The sequence below is a fragment of the Platalea leucorodia genome, assembly GCF_965183815.1.
Source record: "Platalea leucorodia genome assembly, chromosome: 17".
NCBI lineage: Eukaryota > Metazoa > Chordata > Aves > Pelecaniformes > Threskiornithidae > Platalea > Platalea leucorodia.
The window spans coordinates 8727662-8744746 of record NC_138839.1 but is presented as its reverse complement, the minus strand read 5'-3'; the positions used below and the strand labels follow the sequence as shown (position 1 = coordinate 8744746).

Sequence of the window (17085 nt, the reverse complement as noted above, 5' to 3'; positions counted from 1 at the left end):
AGATGTTGACACCTAACAGTCGCCGCTCAGCGCCGGTGTCACCCCAAAACAGGACACCGGGAGAGACTGGAACATCTCGGAGCTTCCCTGCTGTCCCTTAAGCCACCGACGTCCGTCCCCGATGTCACCAGGTTCCCCTCGCTGGGTTTATTTTCACGGGTGCTTTCGCTTCCTCCCGCAGCGCTGGGGCTTTCGGCTGCCGGGATTTTTTTTCTTTTTTTTTTTTTTGGCCGTGATTATGAAACCGGTGGTTTTAAACCTCTGCACCATTTTAGGTGATTCTTGATTTCGAGGAGGGGGGGAGTTGTCCAACCCCCAAATCTGCGGCGGGAGGAGACGGCGCGGGTCCCCCCTGAGCTCGGGCGTCCATCGAGGGGTGGCGAACACCTCCCAGGCCCCCTCCGTGTTGAGGTTGGCTGAGATAATCAACGCTCCGGGCTTTTTTTTTTTGTTGTTCCGACCCTACGTTGGGTGGATTTAATCTTGGGTGTGGGAAAGGGGCCCCTTTCCTGGGGAGGTGGTTGGTATGCAGGGATAAAAAAAAAAAAAAATATAAAATAATAATAATAAACCCGTGCCCGTCTCCATCCTGGGTTGCAAAATGGAGGAAATAAGCCCTCGCCTTCCGAAAAAATATGGTTCCAAGGCTGGTTTTGCCCCCGGGATAGATCCGACCGCGATTAAAAGGAGGGAAAGGCAGGAGCAGAGGTAAATCACCGCCGTAAATCACCGCCGCGGGGGTTTCGGCAATGCTGCAGGGCCACTACACCTGTGCCCGGGAAAAGGACTGGGAATGGCGGCTCCTTTCCGTTTTGGCGTCGGCGTGAAGCCGGATCTGTCCGGCACGGTGCCGGCGCTGTGTGAAACCCCTCCGGTGACGCGGTGGAGAAAGGGAGATGTTTCCGGAGGGCGACCTGGGATGTCCCGGTGGGAAAATACGGTCGCCGAGGGGCGACGCCGGGCTCCCCGCCAGCTCTTTTGGTGTCACCAAAACCTTTGTCCCCCATCTTCGGGACACCGGGATGGAAATCCTTTGGGAAACGCCTCTCCGAAACTCCTCCGTCCCGACCGCCTGCTCCTTTCCTTCTCAAGAAATCCCTCGTTTTCCGTAAAAAACTGGTGAAAGCATCCGCCGCCCGCCCCACAGGAGGTTCCCCCGCGACGGTGTGGGCACGCCGGGCGTCGGTGATGCCGGCGTTCCCAAAGCTGCTTGGGCCGGCCGGGTGAAAATCCTCATTCCTGGTTTCTTGGGCTTAGCGAAGCCATAAAGCAGGTTTTTCACCCCAGAATGGCGGCCGTCGGCACCGAGGTCCTCGCCGACGCTGGCGTGAAGCCGGCGGAGGTTTTGGGGTGTTCGGGGGGGCGGGGGGGGGAGGGAAGGTGCAGGAGTTTCCCTTCTGCCTGCGAACGGGAGGGCCCTTGGTTCTAATTAGGTAATGAGTTAATTAGGATTAATTAGTTAATGTTTGCAAAGCACTTAGGAGATGAAAAGCGCCAGCGTGGGGCGGCTTTGGGCATCCTCGCGCTCTCCGTGGAGGGGCGCGGGGCTCAAACCCCCTCCCCGCGCTGCCCTTAGGAGGGGACTGCTTAAACCAAGCCTAGCCAGGCCGGGCTTAAAACCCAGCAAGGCGATGGGCGCCGGTTCCGGGGGGTCTCAAAGAGCGAGGGCTGCTCCCGGCGCTCTGCCTCCGCTCCGGCGAGGGGGAAAAAGCCGCGCCAGGCTGGAGGCACGCGTGCCGAGAGCCAAACGGGCACGTCGCGGCGTGCCCGTCCCGCCGGCAGCGCCGTTTCAATCCGGCAGCGAGGGGGAAAATTCCAGCACGGCGGCTCAGGGGCCTTCCCTTCCCGCCAGCATCCCGCGGGCAGAGCCGGCGCACGCGGCACACGTGGGAAGGAGGCCGGGTTTTCCCTGCCCGCCGGCTGCGTCGCCGCGCTTTGCCGGATCGCCCAGGCCCCCTCATCCCATCCCGGCATCCTCCGGCACGCCAGAGCCGGGGCAGAAAAGGGGCTGCGTACCCCAAAAAAACCCAGGAATTAAGGCATGGTGGAGCCCCCCCGGCTCAGACTGGGGTTACTGGGAGGTAACGAAGCCAATTTACTAATTAACTGGGATTAATTTCCCTGTTTGCCCAAACCCGCCCCGCGGTTTCCCTTCGTTGCCTAACGAGCCGCCAGGATGAGCGGCGGCAATCCCGGCCGACCGCCACGTGGGCCGGTGGGACGCTGCTCTCCCTCGCCCCAATTTCCCGGGATACGAATTAAATAATAACCCGTTAACGGCCCGGGATGGACCCTCCCCTTCCCCCCCCCAGCCCTAAATCTGGATTTGGGGTGAAAAAAAGGGGATTTTGTTTTTTTTCTCTCCCATCCCCGCTCGCCGGCGCGGCTCTTTGATGATTTAATTCCAACCGTTCCTCGGCCCCGGTGGGTCCCGGCGGGGAGACGAGGCCTGAATTCCTAATGTGGAAAAACAAGCGGAAAAACCCCCCAAAATCCCAAATCCACGTGGGTTTATATTTTTTTTTGGGGGGTGGGGAGTATTTCCAAATTTTCGGGCCTGTCGGGAAGGGGGACGAAGCGGGCGGTTGTTCCCCAGAGGGAAGGGATTTGGGGGGATCCCCGGCTCGTGCCGCGGGATGGGGAACGCCGGGGAAAAGCGGGGCGCCGGCAGCCGGAGCGGGGCGATTCGGGGCGGTCACCATGCCGCTGCCGCCGAAGTACGCGGCGTAACCGAGCGGGTCCCCGGGGGTCCTTGGGTTGGGGGGGGGGGAGCCTCGCCATGGGGCAGCCGGTGCTGCCAGAACCCTCCGGTCCCCATGGGTCCCGCGGTGGCCGAGCGCCAGGGTGCCAGAGGAGGGGACAGCGGGAGCCCGTCACCCCAAATCCCTCCCATCACCCCGAATCCCTCCCGTCACCCCGAATCCCTCCCGTCACCCCATATCCCTCCCATCACCCAAATGCCTCCCGTCACCCCGAATCCCTCCCGTCACCCAAATCCCTCCCGTCACCCCAAATCCCTCCCATCACCCAAATCCCTCCCGTCACCCCGAATCCCTCCCGTCACCCAAATCCCTCCCGTCACCCCAAATCCCTCCCGTCACCCCGAATCCCTCCCGTCACCCAAATCCCTCCCGTCACCCCGAATCCCTCCCGTCACCCCGAATCCCTCCCATCACCCAAATCCCTCCCGTCACCCCGAATCCCTCCCATCACCCAAATCCCTCCCGTCACCCCGAATCTCTCCCATTGCCCAAATTCCTCCTGTCACCCAAATCCCTCCTGTCACCCCGAATCCCTCCCGTCACCCAAATCCCTCCCGTCACCCCAAATTCCTCTCGATGTGATTTTTTTTATTTTTTGGGGGTGAAATTGGTAAAATTTGGGGGGAAAAACGGTGTTTTCTGGGCAATACGTGTGCCAGGGTCCCCCGCGGCATCCCCTGTCCCCCACGGGTCCCCTGTGGGGTGGCTGGGATGGGGCGAGACGGACGGACTGAGGGATGGCGGGACAGATGGATGGACGGAGGGACAGACGAATGAAGGGATGGAGGGATGGCGGGACAGATGGATGGACAGAGGGGCGGGTGGACGGACGGAGGGACGGACGGATGAAGGGACGGAGGGCTGGATGGACGGGGGGGGACACAGAGGGATGGAAGGATGGATGGACAAGTGGATGGATGGACGGACAGAGGGACGGCAGGATGGACAGACGGTGGGACAGAGGGACGGATGGACAAACGGATGGATGGAGGGATTAAGGGACGGACAGGGAGATGGCTGGACGGGGGACTGAGGGACGGATGGACAAACGGGACGGGGGGACAGAGGAACGGACGGACAAACGGGACGGGGGGACAGAGGAACGGACGGAGGGCTGGCTGGACGGACAGACGGACGGGGCACAGGGGGAGGCGGTGCCGCGGACCCTTTAAGCGCCCCCCCCCAAGCGCCGCCGCGGCCCCTTTAAGCGCCCCCCCCGCGGGCGGGCGGTGGTGCGCGCGGGTGGGCCGCGCCGCGCGGGGGACAATGGGGCGGGGGCGGTACCACCGTGGCTGCGGGGGGGGGGGCGGGCAGGAAGTGCCGCGCGGCCCCGCCCACCCCTCCTCGCCCACCCCCTCCCCCCCGCCCGTCGCGGCGGGGCGCGCTGTGAGGCGGCGGCGGGATCGATCCGCCGCACCGGTACCGGGTACCGGGCACCGGCAACCGGGTGAGGGCAGCGGGCACCGGGCACCGGCGGCTGGGGGAGGCGGGGGGCGGCCGCCTCCAACCCCGGGTGTTGGCGGGGGCCGGTCTCGAACCCCGGTCCTTGGTGCGGCGCGGAGCGGGGAGCGGTCTCGAACCCGGGTCTCGGCGGGAGCGGCGCGGGGGGGGGGCGGTCTCGAACCGGGGTCCCCCCGGTGCAGCCTCAGCCCCGGCCCCCCCATTGCAGCCCCGGTGCGGCCGCTCCCTTGGGTGCCCTCGGGGCAGCCCTCGCCCCCGGGCTCCCCCACAGCAGCTTCACCCCCGGCCCCCCGTTACAGCCCCCTCAGGTCCCTCATATCAGCTTCACCCGCTGTCCCCCCCCACTGCAACCCCCCATCGCAGCGTGACCCCCCAATTTCCCCCCATTACAACCCCCCCATTCCTGCCTGACCCCCCCAATTCCTCCCCACTGCAACCCCCCAGCCCGCCCCATTGCAGCCTGACCCCCCCAGCTCCCCCCCCATTGCATCCTGGCTCCCCAGTTTCCCCCCACTGCAACCCCCCAATTCCCCCATTGCAGACCCCCATTCCCACCCGACCCCCCAATTCCACCATTGCAGCCCCCCATTCCCACCTGACCCCCAATTCCCCCATTGCAGACCCCCCATTCCCACCTGACCCCCCGATTTCCCCCCGTTGCAACCCCCCCCTTGTAGCCTGACCCCCCAATTCCCCCACTGCGATCCCCCCTTCCCACCTGACCCCCAATTCCCCCCATTGCCCCCCCTCCCCAGCCCCCCCATCCCATCCCTCACACCCAGGCCCCCCGTTCCCCCCTCCCCAACCTCTCTCCCTGCCCCAGGACCCCCCCCTTTTACCATCTGCCCCCCCAGCCTCTCCCCCAGCCCCGAGCCATGGCTTGCAGCCTGAAGGACGAGCTGCTCTGCTCCATCTGCCTGAGCATCTACCAGGACCCGGTGAGCTTCGGCTGCGAGCACTACTTCTGCCGCCGGTGCATCACCGAACACTGGGTGCGCCAGGAACCCCAGGGCACCCGCGATTGCCCCGAGTGTCGCCGAACCTTCGCCGAACCCACCCTGGCCCCCAGCCTCAAGCTGGCCAACATCGTGGAACGGTACAGCGCCTTCCCCTTGGACGCCATCCTGGGCGCCCAACGCAGCCCCTTCCCCTGCAAGGACCACGAGAAGGTCAAGCTCTTCTGCCTCACCGACCGCGCCGTCGTCTGCTTCTTCTGCGACGAACCCGCCGTGCACGAGCAGCACCAGGTCACCAACGTGGACGACGCTTTCGAGGAGCTGCAGGTGGGTCCGTCCTTCCCTCCCTCCCTTCCTGGCCGTGAAGGCTCGTCCCTCCGGGATCTCCTGCCCTGAGCTCCTTCGTCCGTCTGTCGCCTCTTACCTCGGTGTTGGCTCCCATCCGTCTGTCCCTGCACCCTTTCTGTCCCCATTGGGCTCAGCCCCGTGGCTGCCTCCCGTCCGTCTGTACGTCCATTCATCCACATGTTGTTCTTATGCATGTGCTCCCACAGGATCCCCCCTTGCCCTTCTGTCTGTCTGTCCACACTGAGGGTCCTTCGGGACCCCCAAACCAGCCGGCCGTGCACCCCCACGGATCTGCTGAGCCGCCCCCCAAGTAGGACCCCCCCAAACCCCCCAGCTCTGCCCTGGATGGGACCCCCGTGCTGGCAGGGACCGACCGTGCCCCTGCCACCTCCTGCACCCCCCTTTCCCACGACCCCCGTACCCCAGGAGCCAGGTTTTGGCAGCAAGCCGCCTGCTGGCATCCCTTTTTTCCCCAAATCTCCTATTTTATGGTTTTTTTTCCTCCCCGTCTTGCAGCGGGAGCTGAGGGAGCAGCTCCAGGGGCTGCAGGAGAGCGAGCGCGGCCACACCGAAGCCCTGCACCTCCTCAAGCGGCAGCTGGCCGAGACCAAGGTACGAGCGGGGACGCGGCTGATTTGGGGACCTCCAAAGACCTAAAACCCCACAATTTCATGGATCTGCCCCATTTTTTCCTTCTCCGCTACCCCAAAACCTGCCGGCAGGTTGACGAAGCCACCCGTCAGGCTGCTCATCCCTCTTTTATTTCCGTCAGAGCTGTTTTTATTTATCTTTTTAATTAATTTTTATTTTATATTTATCGCCTTCTCCTTGCTCAGGGGTTCAGCTTTCAGTGAGGTTCAATTTTCTCCCCATCCCCACCAGCGACGGGGTTGTTTTAGGTTTTCTATAGGGGTGCGGGGTCAAATATCCGTCCCTGGATGCTTGGAGTGTCTGGAATTGTTTGAATTAACGGGACTGTAGGGGTTTATTTTGGGAATTATGGATTCACGGAGGGGTCGGGGCAGGTTTGGGGCTTCCTGACACCCACCTGCACCCCAAAAGTCCTCAGCCAAGAGCCTGCGGGTGACTATCGGGGAGGCTTTCGAGCGGCTGCACCGGCTGCTGCGGGAGCGGCAGAAGGCGATGCTGGAGGAGCTGGAGGCGGACACGGCGCGGACGCTGACCGACATCGAGCAGAAAATCCAACGCTACAGCCAGCAGCTCCGCAAGGTGCAGGAGGGCAGCCAGATCCTCCAGGAGCGCTTGGCCGAAGCCGACAAACACGTCTTTCTAGCTGGCGTCGCTTCCCTTTCCGAGAGGTGGGTGACAGCGGGGTGACACTGGGGTGACACCGGGATCCCCCCTGTCGTCCCCCCCTTCATCGCCTCTCCTTCGCAGGCTGAAGGGGAAGATCCACGAGACCAACCTGACCTACGAGGACTTTCCCACCTCCAAATACATGGGGCCGCTGCAGTACACCATCTGGAAATCCCTTTTCCAGGATATCCATCCCGGTGAGAGGCGCGGGGATGGGCTGGCTGCGGGATCGGGGGGGTTCCTGGCGAGGGATGGGGACAGGGACATCACCGGTGAGGGATGGGGATATCACCAGTGAGGGACGGGGACGTCACTGGTGAGGGATGGGGACGGGGACATCACCGGTGAGGGATGGGGACACCCTGGTGAGAGATGGGGATGGGGACGGGGACATCACCGGTGAGGGATGGGGACATGCTGCCAAGAGACGGGGATGCACTGGCAAGGGATGGGGACAGGGATGGGGACATCACCAGTGAGGGATGGAGACGACATCACTGGTGAGGGATGGGGACACACTGGTGAGAGATGGGGACAGGGACGTCACTGGCGAGGGACAGGGACGTCACCGGTGAGGGATGGGGACATGCTGCCTAGAGATGGGGACGTGCTGGCAAGGGATGGGGACAGGGATGGGGACATCACTGGTGAGGGATGGGGACATGCTGGCTACAGATGGGGACGCGCTGGCAAGGGATGGGGACAGGGATGGGGACGTCACCGGCGAGGGATGGGGATGGGGACATCGCTGGTGAGGGATGGGGACGTGCTGCCAAGAGATGGGGATGCACTGGCAACGGATGGGGACAGGGACGGGGACATCACCGGTGAGGGATGGGGACACGCTGGTGAGAGACCGGGATGGGGACATCACTGGTGAGGGACGGGGACGTCACTGGTGAAGGATGGGGAGGCACCGGTGAGGGGTGAGGAGGCGTTGGTGACCTCCGCACCGCGACGGTTTGCAAACGGGTGGGGCAGAGCCACCTGCGCTGGGTCTGGGGGCTGCGTTGACGCTTGTCCCCGTGTCCCCCCCCCTCCTCCAGTGCCGGCAGCCCTGACGCTGGACCCCGGCACCGCTCACCACCGCCTGATCCTCTCCGACGACTGCACCATCGTGGCGTACGGCAACCTGCACCCCCAGCCGCTGCAGGACTCCCCCAAACGCTTCGACGTGGAGGTCTCGGTCTTGGGTTCGGAGGCGTTCGGCGGCGGGGTCCACTACTGGGAGGTGGTGGTCTCCGAGAAGACCCAGTGGATGATCGGTTTGGCCCACGAAGCCGTCACCCGCAAGGGCAGCATCCAGATCCAACCCAGCCGCGGTTTTTATTGCATCGTCATGCACGACGGTAACCAGTACAGCGCCTGCACCGAGCCCTGGACCCGGCTCAATGTCAAGAGCAAGTTGGAGAAGGTGGGGGTCTTCCTGGACTACGACAAGGGGCTTCTCATCTTCTACAACGCCGACGACATGTCCTGGCTCTACACCTTTCGGGAGAGGTTTCCCGGCAAGCTCTGCTCTTATTTTAGCCCCGGGCAGAGCCACGCCAACGGGAAGAACGTCCAACCCCTCCGCATCAACACCGTTCGCATCTAAGGGCGGGGGGGGATTTGGCTCCCGGCGTTCGGCGGCTGTCCCCTCGCCCCTCCGGGTGTTTTCCCGCTGTTCGGTGGAGGTTTGGGTGGATCCTGCCCCAGGAACTGTCCCCGGCGCCGGGCAGGATCCGGCCTTTTCATCCCCCCTTCTCTCTGTCCTGTGCTTCCAGGGGGGCCGGGGGGGCCGGGCTGCTGCAATAAACGGAGTTGGAGAGAAGGGGCTGGGTGGTGGAGGGACACCGGGCCAGGGGTGCGCTGTGCCGGGCCGTACTGCGCCGTGCCGGGCCGTACTGCGCCATACTGCGCCGCGCCAGGCTGTACTGTGCCACACTGCACCATGCCGGGCTGGGCCAGGCCGTACTGCACTGGGCCAGGCAGTGCTAGGCCGTACTGCGCCGTGCCGTGCCGTGCCAGACCATACTGCGCCGTACTGCACCATACTGCGCCATGCCGGGCCAGGCCAGGCCGTACCGCATCGTGCCAGGCCATACTGCGCTGTGCCGTGCCATGCCAGGCCGTACTGCGCCATGCCGGGCCAGGCCGTACTGCATCGCGTCAGGCCGTACTGCGCTGGGCCGGGCCGGGCCAGGCCGTACTGCACCATACTGCGCCATGCCGGGCCAGGCCAGGCCGTACTGCGCCGGGCCAGGCTGTACTGTGCCATACCAGGCTGTGCCGGGCCATACTGTGCCGGGCTGGGCCATACTGCGGCGTGCCAGGCCGTATATACTGCACTGTGCCGTGGTGCGCTGTGCCGTACTGTATGTACGGCACCATGCCAGGGTGCACCGCGCTGTGCCACGCCATGCACGCTGTACCGTGTTGCGGTGTGCTGCGCCACGCTCTACATGCTGCGCCGTGCCGTGCCATACATGCTGCACCGTGCCATACGTACGGCGGCGTGCGGCGTGTTGGGCCACACCGTACGTACTGTACTGTGCCGCGGTGCACCGTGCTGCATCGTGCACCGTGGCGTGCCGTGTGTACGGCACTGTGCCACGCCATACATACTGCACCGTACCGTGGCGCACCGTGGTCTGCCATGCTATATGTGCCGCGCCATCCCTTGGTGCGCCATACTGTGTTATATGTACTGCACTGTGCCACGGTGCGCCGTGCTGCGCCACGCTATGCGTTCTGCGCTGTGCCGTGGCGCGCCATACCGTGCCATGGGGTGCCGTACCATATACGCTGCGTGGTGCCACGGTGCCCTGTGCCGTGCCGTACGTACTGCTCTGTGCCGTGGCACGCCGTGCCGTGCTGCGCCACGCTGTCACAGCCCCGGGGATGCCGGGGTGGCGAGGAGGGGTCTATAGGGGATGAGGAGGGGTCTATAGGGGAGGCTGCCTATGTATAGGGGCAGTTCCCCTATAGGGGAGGCTGCCTACGGGGCTGGGCCGTGGGGAGGGGCTGCGGGAGGTATATGTGTATAGGGGGGACACGACGTGGAGAGCGGGGCTGTGCTGTAGGGCCCTGCCTGTGTGTCAGGCTGTATAGGGGCGGGCTGTCTATAGGGGCGGGCTGTCTATAGGGGCCGGCTATATATAAGGGTGGGCTATCCAGGGGATGTGGTATGTAGGGGGTGGGCTGTATGGGGGGGCGGGCTGTCCCGGGGTAGGGGTATGTAGGGGGTGCGATATATCGGGGTGCGATATATCGGGGTGCGATATATCGGGGCTGGGCTGTATAGGGGCAGCGGGGGACACCGCCCGCCCGCCGCTCTCCTCCCGCCCGCCAGGCGGCGCTGCGGCGCCCCCGCCCTTCTCGCTGGCCCCGCTTGGCCGCGCGGCGGTGGCTGCCCGCGCATGCGCGCTGGGGTGGGGGGGGCACGTCCGCCATCTTGCCCCGGGCAGGGCCCCGCCGGTACCGGGGAGCGGGGGGGGGGGCGGTGAGGGGATCCGGGGTCTGGGGGGGGCATGGAGGGGCGGTGAGGGGCTGCGGCACCCGGGGGGCGGCGGGACCGGGGGGCCGTGGGGCTGTGGGGGGCCGTGGTTCATGGGGGGCTGTGGCTGAGGGGGTTGTGGGGCTGGCGGTGTTTGTGGGGCTGGGGGGGGCTGGGGGGATGGAGAGGGGATTATGGGGCTGAGGGGGGTTGTGGAGCTGTGGGGGGGCTGTGGGGCCGGTGTGGGGGGGAACTGTGTGGAGATGGGGCAGCTGAGGGGGCTGGGGGATCTGTGGGGGGTTATGGGGGGCACCTGTGGGGCTCAGGGCGCCTGTGGGGGGTTATGGGGGGCACCTGTGGGGCTCAGGGTGCCTGTGGGGGGTTATGGGGGGCACCTGTGGGGCTGGGGCACCTGTGGGGGGTTATGGGGGGCACTTGTGGGGCTCAGGGTGCCTGTGGGGGGTTATGGGGGGCACCTGTGGGGCTGGGGCACCTGTGGGGGGTTATGGGGGGCACCTGTGGGGCTCAGGGTGCCTGTGGGGGGTTATGGGGGGCACCTGTGGGGCTGGGGGACCTCTGGGAGGTTATGGGGGCACCTGTGGGGCTCAGGGTGCCTGTGGGGGGTTATGGGGGGCACCTGTGGGGCTCAGGGTGCCTGTGGGGGGTTATGGGGGGCATCTGTGGGGCTCAGGGTGCCTGTGGGGGGTTATGGGGGGCATCTGTGGGGCTGGGGCACCTGTGGGACTCAAGGTGCCCGTGGGGGGCCCTGTGGGGCTCAGGGGGCCTGTGGGGGCCCTGTGGGACCCCAGGTTGGCTGGGGGGGGGACTTGGGGGGGCCGTGGGGCAGGGGTAGAGCTGCAGGCCCGGGGGGCTGCGGAGCTAGGGGCAGGCTGGGGGGCTGCCCGGGGGGCTGCGGGCCGTGGGGCTGGCAGGAGGGGGAGTGGGGGACCCCTGGGGTGACCCCCCCAAACTGCCCCAGCCATGGAGCCGAGCGGGGGCGGGCGGAAGGAGAGGCCGAAGCCCCGGGAGCCGGCCGCCCGCCTGGAGAAGGCCAAGCAGAAATCAGCCCAGCAGGAGCTGAAGCAGAGGCAGAGGGCGGAGGTGAGCGACCCGGGGCTGGGGGGGGCCGACGGCAGCGCTGGGGCCAACCCCCCCCTCCCCATCACCTCTTTCTCCCCCCTCCCCGCGCAGATTTATGCCCTCAACCGAGTGATGACGGAGCTGGAGCAGCAGCAGTTCGACTCCTTCTGCAAGCAGATGCAGGCCTCCGGCGAGTGAGGCGGCGTGCGCGGCCCCCCCAAACGACCCCAGGCACCCCCACCTGCCACCCGGCCCCTTTTCTAACCCCTTTGTTATTTATTACCAAATAACTGCCTTTTTTTTTTTTTTTTTTTTAAATAAAATCTGTGGTGATTCCACGTTTCTCCGGCTCCTGGTCCCTCAGCGGCGCCGACGGCTCTGTCCCAACCCGGTGCCGGGTGGGAATGGCGTGGGGGAGGCTGGATCGGGGCCGAACGCCAGAGCAGCTGCGGCCGCCGGTCGCCAGCTCCGGCCCTCCTCGCGCCGAGCGAGACCTCGGCCCGCCGGTTCCCTGCCAAGGGGAAGGGTCCTGCCCTCCCGGTGCCTGGCTTCGGCCGCTTCCCGGGGCCGCGGCGGGGGGATACGGCGAGGGCCGCGTCCAGCTCTCGCAGCTGCTCGCGCCGCGGGAGCCTCCCCAGGGACCCCGGGTGTTTCTCTCCGCCGCTCGGCGCAAGGTTTGACCTTCGCTTCCTTCCTCCACCCACACGCCCTCCGCTTTCCAGCCGCCGCCGCCGTTGTCCGGCAGCCTCCGGCTTTCCAGAGAGTTCGCATCGCCGGCTTCAAATCCCGCTTTCCCCTTCCACCTCCCTCCCATGCCCCAGCGAGCGAACACCAAGATGGTGGGGGGGGGAAATAAAACACGTTAGAGAGGTGATGTCCCCACAGCGACGGGTAAAATAATAAATACCAAAACGCTGCCGGCGAAGCGGGTTTCAAACAGCCTCTGGAGGTTTGATCGGCGGCTTCCTCCCCCCGGGGAGGGGGCTTCCTCCTTACGGTCGGGATTTTGGGGGTGTAAACCTCCCCCTCGTAATAAATTAATGATGTACGATCCCTAAATTTCCCGTCCCCCAGCGCGGGGAAGGGTTTGGGGGTCTCTGGGGAAGGGTTTGGGGGTCTCCGGAGCAGGGCTGTTGTGGTGGGGGACTGGGGTTCGCTTGTCCCCCCCCCACGGCGCGCAGGGCACGGGGGGGGATTTTGGGGCTCCCCCAAAGCGGAGCCTTTCCCACCGCTCGATTATTTCCCTTTTGCTTTTCTAAACAGGCTCCCGCCGCGGCTGGGATTCGGCGAGAAGAGCGACGGGAGATCCCGGTGGAGGAGGCGGCACCTGAGAGCGAGGAGGAGGAGGAAGAGGAAGGCTTTACTAGGCGTTAGGCGAAGGCGGGGGTTAGGCTTTGCAGCTCCAGATGGCGAAGGGGAAGACGATGTAGGACGTCGACCAGGCGAGGCAATAGACGGAAGCCACCGCCGCCGGCGAGAAGAGGACGGCCGCCACCCCTGCGGATTGGGAGAAGCCTTTGGGATCCGCTCCCTCCTCCTCCGCCGCCATCCCGCTGGCTTTAATTACCCCTCCCTCGATTTGGTCCCCGTCCTTACCTCCGGCGTAAACCACTTTCTTCCAGAGCTGGGACTCCAGCACCTTGTCGTGGGGGTAGAAACCCCGATCGACCATGAAGAGGATCATGACGATGGCGGTGACGCGCAGCAGGGTGACGTCACCCCCCGTCAGCAGGAAGGCGCCCGCCAGCAGCGAGGAGGCGTAGGGACAGGGCAGTCCCCGGTAGGTGAAGGGGATCCCTGCTGGGCGCCAGACGTTCAGCCGGGGGGAGGAAATCACCCCCAAAACCCCCCCATGCCCCCCAAACTGCTCGGCTTACCACTGGAGAAGAAGCACAGGCGAGCGAACACGGCCATCACGTAGGCGATGGCCAGCAGCCCGCCCAGGACGCCCTGCGGCTGCAGCAGCAGAGCCGTGGCCAGCCCGAAGGTGGTGAAGTCGGCGAAATCATCCAGTTTGGCACCTGCGGGCAGCGAGCAGGCAGCTGCCAGACGGGGAAAGAGAGAGGGAGAACGCGGCGGTGGGTTCCCGGGGCGGCGGGACGGACTCACCCAGCGCCGAGCAGGCGTCGAGCTGTCGGGCGACGGCTCCGTCGGCCAGATCGAGCAGAAACCCCACCAGCAGCAGCCAGCACGAGTGGTGGTACTGCCTGGGGAGGACGGAGAGGGCAAAACCGGGGTGACCCCGCCTTTGCAGCCCCCCCTGTTTCACCCCATTTCCCCTTTTCCCCCACCTATTGAGGCTGCAGAGGACGGAGGAGAGCCCCGCCACCAGATTGGCCACGGAGAGCCCGTTAGCGGCGTTTTTCCGGATGAATTCCAGCGTCCGACCCCGACCCGCTCGCTCGCTCAGGAACAGTTTCTTCGTGGACTGGAAAATACCTGCAACCCGCCGAGGCGGCCGGTGAAGGACAGAACCGACGGCCGCTTTCCAACCGGGGAGTCACGGAAACCCGCCCCGAGGTAGCAGCTCGGTGCTGGGGAGGGGGGAGCGAAGCCCCGCAGCCCCCCCAACCCCTTCCAGCGCTGGGAAGGGGCTGGAGGAAATTTTGGGGGGTTCTGCCGACGGCGGGAGCCTTGCTGGCTGGTCCCCTCCTCAAACCGAAGCCCCCAAAAAGCCTTTTAGCAAACGGCGGGATGTTTTGTTTCCTTTTTGCAAGCCCTGCCTTTTATCTCCCCAAAAATAAAACCGAAGAAACCAATAAAAGAACCGCAAAAAAAATCAAAATAAAAAAATAAATCCAAACCCAAGCTTAGACTAAAAGCCAACCCCGGTTTTAAGCTCTATCGATCGTATATACCTATAGAGCTAAGCTTTAGAGAAAGAATTTAAGGATCGTGTCCTACTAGTGGGCTTTGCACCCTGCCTTTGCCGTGGTCCCAAAGCCAGGCAAGCTGGTGAGATCCTTCATCTGAAAGAAAACAGCACGTCAGAGCAAAACAAGAGCCACCCCCTCCCCTCGCCGCCCCCCATGACCCGCTCCCGGCTGAGCCCGGGCCAACTCATCACCGTCCCGGCGCCGAAACGCCGCCGAAAACGGCTCCCGAGGTGTCCAAAAAAAAAAAAAAAAATAACCTCGGGTGCGAGGAATTCAAATATAGTCCTGGTTTTGGGAAGCCCACCGGGGTCGGTGGCTCCGTGTGCCGGCGGCGGGACGGATGCGGCCACCGCTGCCGGTGACCTTTGGATACCGCACCCCGAGCTGCCGGTAAGGGCTGAGCCGGGCGGCTGGGGATGGAAAATCCGCCCCGATCTGCCGGGACGGTCGCTCCGCCGCCTTGGATTTTACAGGATTCGGTGGTTTTTGGGGGGGCTGAGCACACGCCCGGCACCGTCCCCCCCTTCTTTGCCTTGGTCGGGGCTGATCCGGTGGGTTTTGGCATCTCCAAAAGCGAAAAGGGGTAAAAATCGGCGATTTTGGGGCTCACCGTCACCATCCCCGCGCTCCCCAGTGCCAGGCAGGATCAGGCCCCTGGGGAGAGTTACTGGTGCTGCCGCTACACCGCACCTGGGTGCCGGCGAGCATCACAATACCCAGGCATCACCATGGCACCCAAACTTGCCCGTTCTTGGCGTTTCTACCCCCAAAAGCAAAGGGCTGGGGCGGGAGAGGCTTCCCCAGCCCCGTGCCGCTGCTGCCGGTGCTTTTTGGTACTCTTTCTGGGGGAAAAAAAAGGCGGATTTGGCTCTTCCCGGGTGACGCCGCGTGTTACAGAGGGCTCGTGTCCCCCGGGGGGGGTCTCGCCCCCCCCCGAGCTGAGGGGAGAAGGGGGTTCAGCCGGAGGAGGCGCAGAATTAACCGATTTTTTCGGGGCTGCTTGCTTATTTTTACGCTTTTCTGCCCCGATTTGCAGGGCCGAGCGAGCAGCGCTCGCCCGCTGACCCTTATCCCGCCAAACCCACCGTCAACGGTGATTTTTGGCGGCGGCGGGGGGGAAGACGCCTTGCGAAGGGGCCGAGCGGCATCGGGGCGTCGAGCTGGCACTTACCGACCGGCGGTGACACCATCCACATGGCTGCGGCGGCAGTGGCGGCGGCGACGCCCCGGCAAGGGGAAACTGAGGCAGGGGCGGCTCGGCGGGCGCTCGCCCGGCGCGGCGGCGACGCCGCGTTATATAAGGAAAGGCTTCGCCGGCTGAGTCACCCCGCCGGGGGTGGGTCCGGCCAGAGGACACGGGGGCTTTCGGAGGCGGCTGGCACCGCCGGCGAGGGAGGAGCTGCCCCGGGGGGGCCAGGCGGCCGTGCCAGGCTCGCAGCACCCGTGCCAGGCTCGCAGCACCCGTGCCAGGCTCCAAGGCCCTCTGCCAGGCTCACGGCACCCGTGCCAGGCTCGCGGCCCCCGTGCCAGGCTTGTACCACCCATGCCAGGCTTGTACCACCCATGCCAGGCTGACGGCACCCATGCCGGGGTGGCAGCACCCATCACAGGTCCGTAGCATCCATACCGCGCTTTGCAGCACCCCTGCCGTGCTCTGTAGCACCCGTACAAGGCTTGCACCCACCCACGCCGGGCTCACAGCACCCATGCTAGACCCACACCACCCATACCAGGCTTATGCCACCCATGCCATGCTCACAGCACCCGTGCCGTGTTTGTGGTACCCATACCGTGCTTGTACCACCCATGCCAGGCTCACAGCATCCATACCATGCTCGTAGCACCCATGCCATGCTCACAGCACCCGTGCCATGTTTGTAGCACCCATAACAGTCTCACAGCACCCATACCATGCTCACAGCACCCATGCCATGCTCACAGCACCCATGCCATGTTTGTAGCACCCATGCCATGCTCACAGCACCCCCATACCATGCTCACAGCACCCATGCCATGCTCACAGCACCCATGCCATGTTTGTAGCACCCATGCCATGCTCACAGCACCCATGCCATGCTCACAGCACCCGTACCATGTTTGTAGCACCCATGCTGGGCTCACAGCGCCCCGGCATCACCGTGCCCCCACCCTCTCTGCGCCCGCTGCCACCCTGGGGCACGGCACCACCGCGCCCGGCCCCGTGCCGCATCACCCCAATTCACGCCACCGGCACCGGGGGGGTCCCTGCCGGCGCCCCCCCTCCCCGTGCCGATAAGAAACCGGTGGCTCAGCCGGGTGCTGCCAGCTTGGGTCCCCCCGTCCATCCCACCCCCCCCAGGCAGCACCCACTTGCGCAAGGGTGTCACGAGTTGGGGCGGCCTCAGCGCCCCCCCATCCCCCGAGCAAAGGGCCCGCGATAGCGGCGGGGCCGCGGCGTGCCGGGGCGGCACTGGCGGACAACGGCGGCGATGCCGGGCCACTGCGGGGAGAGCAAAGGTCCCCCGGGACAGGGTGACAAGGGGCCAATAAAACTTATACAGCCCCGGCGCCCCGTGGCAGGAATTTTCCACCCGGATCCCCAGGGGAATTGGGGGTGCGTGGAGCACCCATCCCCGCGGGGCGCCTGGGTGGGGTGGGGGGACCTGAGGTGCCCCGGCTGGGGGTCCCAGGGGTGCTGGCCGCGGCGGGGTCACCGCTGAAAGGGCTCTTTGTTCACCGGTCACGCGCCGGCGGCAGTGGTTGCGAAGCGACGGCCGGGCCGGGAGGGCAGGAGGCGGTGGGACAGAGCCACGGCCATGGCCGTCCGG

The 17085-nt window shown here is 65.2% G+C and overlaps 3 protein-coding genes across 9 annotated transcripts; 2 read left to right on the top strand and 1 right to left on the bottom strand.

Moving 5' to 3' along the window:
- The first annotated feature begins 4116 nt into the window (after nucleotides 1-4116).
- LOC309598286 (E3 ubiquitin-protein ligase TRIM62) lies at nucleotides 4117-8608 on the top strand. The gene is made up of 6 exons (XM_082328717.1): nucleotides 4117-4209; nucleotides 5078-5506; nucleotides 6044-6139; nucleotides 6590-6846; nucleotides 6926-7041; nucleotides 7891-8608. Exons 2-6 carry the CDS (start codon nucleotides 5099-5101, stop codon nucleotides 8439-8441), a joined length of 1428 nt encoding a protein of 475 aa, XP_082184843.1. The 5' UTR covers nucleotides 4117-4209; nucleotides 5078-5098; the 3' UTR covers nucleotides 8442-8608.
- Nucleotides 8609-10265: 1657 nt separating this feature from the next.
- Nucleotides 10266-12776, top strand: SVBP (small vasohibin binding protein; the record flags this gene model as incomplete). Of its 2 annotated transcripts, none has more annotated exons than XM_082329301.1 (3): nucleotides 10266-10303; nucleotides 11302-11423; nucleotides 12666-12776. In XM_082329301.1, exons 2-3 carry the CDS (start codon nucleotides 11304-11306, stop codon nucleotides 12774-12776), a joined length of 231 nt encoding a protein of 76 aa, XP_082185427.1. In that variant the 5' UTR covers nucleotides 10266-10303; nucleotides 11302-11303. The 2 variants fall into 2 exon arrangements, with proteins under 2 accessions (XP_082185427.1, XP_082185428.1); XM_082329302.1 differs by lacking the exon at nucleotides 12666-12776 and adding an exon at nucleotides 11514-11744.
- TMEM269 (transmembrane protein 269) lies at nucleotides 12759-15560 on the bottom strand (the record flags this gene model as incomplete). 6 transcript variants are annotated; one of them, XM_082328977.1, is made up of 6 exons in its annotated part: nucleotides 15450-15560; nucleotides 13694-13841; nucleotides 13512-13609; nucleotides 13280-13423; nucleotides 12999-13202; nucleotides 12759-12899 (listed from the first exon to the last, which is right to left on the bottom strand). In XM_082328977.1, the coding sequence occupies exons 1-6, from the start codon at nucleotides 15472-15474 to the stop codon at nucleotides 12790-12792; spliced, it is 729 nt and encodes a 242-aa protein (XP_082185103.1). In that variant the 5' UTR covers nucleotides 15475-15560. The 6 variants fall into 6 exon arrangements, with proteins under 6 accessions (XP_082185103.1, XP_082185102.1, XP_082185100.1 ...); XM_082328976.1 differs by having other exon boundaries at nucleotides 13512-13841; XM_082328974.1 differs by having other exon boundaries at nucleotides 12790-12917; nucleotides 13512-13841.
- Nucleotides 15561-17085: the final 1525 nt, after the last annotated feature.

Coding starts and splice junctions, on each gene's coding strand:
- LOC309598286 (XM_082328717.1), top strand. CDS start 5,099: ATGGCTTGCAGCCTGAAGGACGAGCTGCTCTGCTCCATCTGCCTGAGC. Junction 6,847..6,925: donor GTCGCTTCCCTTTCCGAGAG/GTGGGTGACAGC, acceptor TCTCCTTCGCAG/GCTGAAGGGGAAGATCCACG. Junction 7,042..7,890: donor TTTCCAGGATATCCATCCCG/GTGAGAGGCGCG, acceptor CCCCTCCTCCAG/TGCCGGCAGCCCTGACGCTG.